The sequence below is a fragment of the Sinocyclocheilus anshuiensis genome, unplaced genomic scaffold, assembly GCF_001515605.1.
Source record: "Sinocyclocheilus anshuiensis isolate Anshui unplaced genomic scaffold, SAMN03320099.WGS_v1.1 scaffold773, whole genome shotgun sequence".
NCBI lineage: Eukaryota > Metazoa > Chordata > Actinopteri > Cypriniformes > Cyprinidae > Sinocyclocheilus > Sinocyclocheilus anshuiensis.
Genome location: NW_015539930.1, coordinates 615,186 through 623,308, shown reverse-complemented (window position 1 = coordinate 623,308; position 8,123 = coordinate 615,186). Strand labels below are relative to the sequence as shown.

General features: G+C 39.1%; 1 protein-coding gene across 2 annotated transcripts in view; it reads left to right on the top strand.

Moving 5' to 3' along the window:
* LOC107686808 (ubiquitin carboxyl-terminal hydrolase 47-like) overlaps positions 1–8,084 on the top strand; it is a 36,531-nt gene extending 28,447 nt beyond the window's left edge. For both annotated transcript variants that reach the window (XM_016483930.1, XM_016483931.1), the window contains 8 exons: positions 1,117–1,292; positions 1,432–1,512; positions 1,633–1,748; positions 3,319–3,437; positions 3,530–3,660; positions 3,750–3,797; positions 3,887–4,017; positions 6,631–8,084. In XM_016483930.1, the coding sequence (XP_016339416.1) occupies positions 1,117–1,292; positions 1,432–1,512; positions 1,633–1,748; positions 3,319–3,437; positions 3,530–3,660; positions 3,750–3,797; positions 3,887–4,017; positions 6,631–6,805 (977 nt within the window). In that variant the 3' untranslated portion in view covers positions 6,806–8,084. The remainder of the gene's footprint in view (positions 1–1,116; positions 1,293–1,431; positions 1,513–1,632; positions 1,749–3,318; positions 3,438–3,529; positions 3,661–3,749; positions 3,798–3,886; positions 4,018–6,630) is intronic.
* The last annotated feature ends 39 nt before the right edge of the window (positions 8,085–8,123 follow it).

Genomic DNA, 8,123 nt, shown 5'->3' with positions numbered 1-8,123 from the left:
TAGTCTTTAGTCTTTGCAACTTCAGGGATCTTATCTATGCACAATCAGCTTGTAACACTCCAAAGAGATCTTGAAATCGCATCATATGACCCCTTTAAACTAAAGGCTAACCAAACTAAAGGCCAGTGAACTGTCTTAGGCTGGTTTGAGCAAAATTTTTTTTTTTTGAGCCAAAAAAAGAAATAAAGTAATTCCTGAACTCCATTTGTTGAAACATTCATTATTCTGATCCAACAAAGAAAAGTAAGGAACAGAGACTAGTTGATGTTTTTGTGTCAGGTGTCTCAGATAACTGATCCGTATATGATAGCTGAATGACAGTCTGCGTTGTTGACTTACACATATGTAGTGGAAAAGCAGCTAAATAGTACCCTTGTCAAAACCCTTGATTAAAAAAAAAAAAAAGCAAAATTTAATTCTGAAATATCAGCCATGTATTTCTGTTGAAAAAATTACATGAAAGTTACCTATTTTTAATAGCCTTAACCTTACAGCTGGTTAGTGAACGTTTTAAAATGTGGCTTTAACGCTTCCAGTGTAGATGCTTACCTTAAAAGATAAAGTGAGTGGCACAAATTATTCCCTTTTGAAATAATCACTCCAAAAAAAAAAAAAACATCTGTTTCTGTTGAACCAAATACACTACCATTTAACAGTTTTGGGTTGGTAAGATTTTTTTATTTTTTTTGAAAGATGTGTCTTACGTTCTCAGAGGCTGTATTTATTTGATCTAAAATACAGTAAAAGTAATAATATTGTGAAATATTATTGCAATTTAAATGGACTATTTTCTTTTCAAATATATTTTGAAATGCAATTTATTCCGTGATGGCAAAGCTGAATTTTCAGCATTACACTACAGTCTTCGGTGTAACATGATCCTTCAGAAATCATTTTAATATGCTGATTTGGTGCTCAAGAAACATTTCTTATTATCAGCATTGAAAACAGTTGTTGCTTAATATTTGTGTGGAAACTTTTTGATCAATTGAATGCATCAGTGCTGAATAAATATTAATTTATTTAATACAAATATTACAGACCCCAAACTTTTGAACAGTAGTGTATGTACTTAAAAACAAGAAGTTAATGTTGCTAATATGATGACTGTTTCAGGTTTACTTGTCCATGTTGACAAGAGGATCACACTGGCAGCATTCAAACAGAATCTAGAGCCATTTGTTGGCGTCCCCTCCACTCAGTTTAAGGTCTTCCGGGTTTATGCCAACAACCAGGAGTTTGAGAGTGTGCGGCTTAATGAGACGCTCTCTTCTTTCTCTGATGACAACAAGGTGAGATTCTGTCTTTACTTTCTCCTATCCTAGCTTAATATACAAGGACAACTATTCTTGCAAATCCATTTAGCGCCACTAAAGGAGCATAAATGACACGCTGCATTTTTATATGCACTGCTGCTCTGCCGTTGAACAGATCACGATTCGATTGGGACGTGCACTGAAGAAAGGAGAATACAGGGTGAAGGTGTACCAGCTGCTAGTCAATGATCCAGAGGTGAGAGACAAAAAGTTTGGAAATGGAGGTGCATTTAGTTAATTCTGCAGTGGAATGAGTTTTCTGAAATTGACCAAAAAATATGTTTGTGCACATGTAACGTGTATTTTGTTTTGACAGCCCTGTAAGTTCCTTTTGGACACTGTGTTCGCTAAGGGCATGACTGTTCGACAGTCTAAGGAGGAGTTGCTGCCTCAACTCAAAGACCAGTGCAAACTGGACCTCAGTATAGATAGGTAAGCCCATATCAAACATTTTAGATTTTTCCTTCTAAAGGCCCTGAAATACTTGCAGCGATTTTATCGCTCTTTGCAACAAAAATGACAGCCATGAGACGTCAGAAGTTAAAAGCATCTGATCACAGCGATGTGGAAATGTTTACCCGAGCTCTGCAATTTGGCACTCCAGTCGAGTCAAGTCATTTTTATTTATATGGCACTTCATACAATAGATTGCTTTAAAGCAGGGGTAATCATTTTGAGTTCTGAGAGGTCCGGTCTTTAAATTTCATTCCCAGCAATGCTTGTTTCAAATAGTTATAAATTTCGATCTGGGTACCAATAGTACTTCGTAAAAAGAATCCAAAACACTCAAAATATCCTCAATGAAGATATTGGACCCTGACAGCCAAACCAATGATGTCTGAGAATTTTCCTGCCAAAAAAAATAAATAAATAAATTCCAAGCTGGGGTCCATAACTGGACTATTTGAGGACCCCTGCTTTAAAACAATCATCTTTATAGTATTTATTAAATATGGGGGGAAAAAACAGTGTCACTGTTGCTTTCAATTAGAATGACAAATTCAAAATCTACTGTGAAGCGGCTCCAGTGTGTGTTTATTTGCATCTGACCTCAATGGACAGAATGGAAGAAATTAACCGCATCAAAGAAGTGCTATTCTGAAAGTGTTCACCAGTCTGAGCGAACTTTTCCCAAATATTTGCTTTGGCTAGCTGTTTTGAACTTCTGAAATAGACTTTTGGCTCGATTTTGTTAGAAATGACATCACACAGGTTCATTCTTCGATTTCACTTGAAGCATATCAGGCCCTTAAGGTCTACTTATGCTAGTCAAGGTTTTTTGCACCCAGAAAATGTATGATTTTTCAACTATGTAACAATCTTGTTATGATTGACTTATATTTTAGCATGTGAAATAAGTAGCAATGCTTACTGAATAAACGTTGTATACATGTGGCTTGTTAACATATTCACGCGTTACCTTTTTGCCTTTGCAAAATCTTTGCAGTTTAAGGGGTCGTCACACTATACTTTTATTACATTGACTTACAACCATATTCATATGAATGCTGTGGACAGGGATTGCAAACTTGTGTGCATTTCACTGCATTCCAAAGTACAATTTTGGTGAAAATACGATTTGAATCACGTGTGACCAACAGAGGATTGATACCTCATGGCGTGACCTCTTGGCTGAATTAAAAGAGCGCAACTTTAAATCTGCTGCAGTGTTGCGGCAAAGTAGAATAGGTTGCATACTTTTACATTTTGGATGTGTTATATGTTCAATTAAGTTTTATTTGTAATTTTTTTATTCAAAACTTACCATGCTAACCATCTGGAATCTCGGTTTTCTTGTTCTTGGGATGGCTGTTGTTGTCACAGGCCTGACTCATGAATATGCTGCAGCAGTTTTGGATGCACATCCACCTTCTGCACGCAGCAGTGACGCATCTCAGTGCTTCACTGCAGCAACTGACCTTTTAAATGCACTGACTCACAGTGAAGGAGGATTAATGCCTCAGAATACTAACAAGATGATTGTTGCTCTGTTGTGTCACAGGTTTAGACTCAGGAAGAAAACCTGGAAGAACCCAGGCACAGTGTTTCTGGATTATCATGTCTATGAGGAGGACATCAACATCTCCAGCAACTGGGAGGTGTTCCTAGAAGTCCTTGAAGGTGAAGACTGTGGCCATGCCATCATGGTTGTCATAAATATTCTAGTTCAGTTGCCCATATATTTTGTCATTCATTGATTTCCTTGCTTGTAGAATCAGAGCGGATGAAGTCCATGTCCCAGTTGGCGGTTCTGACCCGTCGCTGGTGCCCAGCCCAGATGAAGCTGGAGGCCTTCCGGGAGGTGGTGCTGGAGAGCAGCAGTGTAGAGGAGCTCAAGGAGAAGGTCTGTGGAATATGAAACGCTGCTGATGAATGCTAAGAATTCCCAAACTTGTTTTTATCTTCAATTGAGTGCTAATTCTGTTCCCTCAGCTCAGTGAATTGAGTGGAATTCCTCTTGAAAACTTGGAGTTTGCCAAGGTACGGCAGTCTTTGCGTTTCACATTTGGTTGAGTTTCAGATGCCCCTCCTGCAGTGCTTCAGATCTGATTCTCTTGTTTCTCCTACAGGGACGAGGAACTTTTCCTTGTGACATTTCAGTGTTGGAGATCCATCAGGATTTAGATTGGAATCCTAAAGTCTCCACTCTCAATGTCTGGCCACTCTACATCTGTGATGATGGCGCCGTGATCTTCTACAGGTAAAGCCTCTTCCTTTCATATATAAAGTTGATTACTAGTTTCTTAAAGTAAGGAAATTGTATTTTGAGACATAATATGGGCAAAAAGACAGACTTTTGGAATCAACCAGTCAGTGAGTTGTCAAAGACTAGTTTAGCTAGTCCTATGAAATGGTTCTATATAATACTATGATATATTCTTATTTTTATTGAATTGAATTATTTCTTTCCGGTTTTAATGTATTTTTAAATGTTAAAAGATAATTGCCAATTTTCAACCAGCTTTGTATTGTTACAATGTTGGTAGTATATGTTTTTGTTACCCGCACCCAGATATCCTTGTTTATTTGTCAGCAAAAAGTCCTCAAAAAGTGTCATCCGGCTGTCTTGAAGCCCTAGTTAAAAAGCTTATAGAAAATCTGCCGAGGACCGAGTTCGGAGACCCCTTATATAATTAGTTACTTTAATAATACTACCTTTAATTTAAACATTAACATTGCTATTAAAGTGGAAGTGAAGCAGTCAGTCAAGTTTACATTATTTAGTAAACTGTTTTTCACTTTTATTAAAAAAAAAATTATCGCTTTTGGAGCAAGGGTGCCACCATCTTGCAATACCACCGTGTGTGACGTCACAGGGTTGGTTTGCTCCGTTGGCCAGTTTAGTAATATAAGCATTTCTTTACTTTTTGAACACACAAATGTTTTTTTAACACACAAATGTTTTTGGTTTTAACCATAATTTGGTTGAATATCCAACATCAAACTGTCTACATCACGAAGTTTTGATTGTGGTATCCCAAACATTGTTTTCATCACGCGAGGCACAATGTGATGTAAACAAACAACGCTTCATACTATATCATTCATATCGCATCTTAGTGTTATGTCAGACCTTTCAGACATATTTGCATCACACTGGCTCGTTCACCATTATTGGTATCGTAACATATTTTATGTTCACCTGCAAATACAATAGGGACTATGCGCAACAGACTTCTGTATTCTGTTAACCGAGTTTCGTTGCTTCCGGTTCAAGTGTTTTGCAAATGCTTCGTTAAATATGAAGCAGTTTTACTAAAGAAGATGCCTTCAAAGTAGATACATCACATATGCAGACTGATATCTAAAAGTTTTTTATTTTTATTCTTTTCACTAACATTTAGATATAAAAATTGAATAAAACGTCAACCATAAAAACAGCTAGCTAGTTTAACTGATTATCTTCAAAGTCCATAGATATCGCTATTATTTATTACGACTGTTAGCACGTTCTCCGACAAGCGATGAGACCTGTTTTCCGGGTTTGGTCAGGTGACGTTCTACACATATACCCTATTAGTTTAGCTGCTGTTAACATGACACTAAAACTAACCACCTATCTGAAGGATCGGGCTAGTGCTGCTTCCTCAAGAATGTTCATCATTCTCGCGTGTTATAAGCCTTGCCAGTTTAAACATTAAAGTGTTTTAAGCCATTCAAACGCAAGACGGAGCGAAAGAGATTTCAATGCGGCACTCCCGCGCTGTGATAGATCGTTTCTGTGCGCACGCATGCAAAAAGCCGCAGCTCAGACAGCACGCAAGGACCAAATTGAGTTCTCTTTCACATCTTCTTGAGCAAATGCACACAACTTCTTCCACCCGTAACGGTATTACTTAGGGCTGGGAAAATAAATCATTGCATTGAGAATCGAGAAATGATTCAACATCGATTCTGAGATTTTCCAAATGCATCGCGATTCTTTCTTGAATCGATTCTGAGCTTAGTTTTGAACAGCAGATTGCACTGCATGCTTTACAAACGGCTGTACTCTGCTTGTTCCAAATCCTTACACACACTTGAACCTAAAATAATCATTCATAAAATTCGAAAAGGTTGAAGCGAATTACAAAGGTGTTCACAGTGGCTGTGTTTACATTAATCTCGCGTCATAAAAGCATTCTGAGCTGAGGTGAAATTACACGACTCAGCCGAACGCACAAGCGCTCTTTAGCACTCTTCTTCATGAGCATTTGAGTGTGGATAAAAACTAGATTAGAGCGCCATCTGCTGTTAAAATCTAAGCTCAGAATCGATTCCAGAGGAATCGCCGATGCATTCTGAAAATCTAAGAATCGATCCACGAATCGATTCTGCATCGATTTATCGTCCCAGCCCTAGTATTACTGCTCGGTCCCTTCGCTGCATTGGCTCATGCATAAGCAACTGGACTTATTATGGGCTCAAGAGTCCTTTCAAGTTTGTCTTCCTTCATTTCAAAACAAGCATATGTTCAAAAAGTAAAGAAATGCTTATATTACTTCACTGGCCAACGGTGCAAACCAACCCTGTGACGTCACACACTGTGGAATTGCAACATGGCGGCGCCCTTGTTCCAAAAGCTATAACCAAACATCCTTTTTTCTTTAAAATGATTACAATAAGCGTGTTTGTTGTGTACTTTTTAATTAAAGTAAATATCAATTTACTAAATAATGTAAACTTGACTGACTGCTTCACTTTCACTTTAAAGATAAAAGAAACATTTAGATAAACCGACTAGTCGTCTTAATCAGTATTTCACTAGTTGCTTGTTGGTCATTTAGTCAACCATGCATTCAGTAGAGTTTATTTTCTGCGCCCATCTCTGCAGGGACAGCACCGAGGAGCTCATGGAGCTGTCTGAGGAGGAGCGCAATGAACTGATGAAGAAGGAGAGCAGCCGCCTTCTGAAGACGGGCCACCGGGTCAGCTACTCCCCCCGCAAAGAAAAGGCCCTCAAAATTTACTTAGACGGAGGGCCCACCAAAGACCCTGGACAGGACTGAGAGGTGGAGGAAACTATCCTTCCCTATTTTCTATCTGGCCTGCCTGCTGCAGTGTAGCGCTGCCTCGCCAGCGACCCTGGCGTTTGGGCCCCACGTTGAATCAACGTCACCAGTGCTGTCCAGCTGACGCTCTCTTCTTTGAGCTCCAGAACGCATAGCGTGGCTCCGAGTACAATTGTGCACCATAGTTTATTGTACTGTAAAGTTTAAAGGGAAGTGCAAAAGCTGTTTCAAGTTCAATATCATTCAGATAAATCAATTTAATAATACAGAGATGGGTGCACTCGTTAGAGGAAAGGGGGCAGTTTGGGAGATATTTTATCGCCCTCTTCATTTCTTTCATCTGTTTGCGCTCTCAGTGCACCATCCCCATTGATTTTTGTCCCGTCGTTCTGCATTTGCTGTTTGTCCATCACTCACTCTCTGATTTTGAGATGCGATCAAACGTATCAAATTCTCACGTTCTCAACGTCCATCATCCCGAGTCTTTTCAGCACTCGAGCACAGCGCGTAATGTATCCAGCCACCTCCAAATGCCCGCATCTTCCATTGCATAGAGCTCTTCATTCGACTCCAGTCATAGTGACACTTTCACTTGAAATTTTGGGTATGATGCTCTCACTTGAATATTGGGATATCTCTCCTTTTGTTTATTTAACACATAGTTGTGAAATTAAATGCTTCTTTTCTGGCTGAAGAGGTTCTATTCTTGCAATTCATGCTTCCTTTTGTGTGTGGGTGTCGCCCACTGACTGCTGAAGCTCCACCCACTTTATAGGGAGCTCCGCCCCCTCTCACTACACTTCCTACTGGTACATATGAATTTACAAGGCTTTAAGAGTAGGGCGATATGAATCAAGTAGTGTGCTTTGTTCACCCAATAAATATTTTTGTTGGTTTTTTCTTGTAAATTATTTCACTACAGACTGATGACGACGACGTTAGGTCTTGTGAGTGACTTTTAATGGCACACGTTTAAATTTTTTTGATCTGTACTCGGCGTTTCTTTTTTCCATTTAGACATGTCTTGTGTTTCTTTTTCATTTTTTGTTTTTATTTCTGCACAATGTGAACAGAGCCTGTTGGTTCAGATGTGGTGTGTGTGGAAATGCTTCACTCTGCTGTTTTCGTGTAGTTGGAAAGCAGAGGGTGCAGACGCCCCACTGAATGAGCGCCAGTGTCAGAGCTCGACTGAACCACTGCAGGTTTCTGGGCTTCTAATGCTGCCACAAGCTGTTCACAGTAGACTTGCCAATACTGAAATAAAAAGCAACAATCAGTCTCTGTCTGCCTGCTTCCAGGTTGACGTATATGAAGA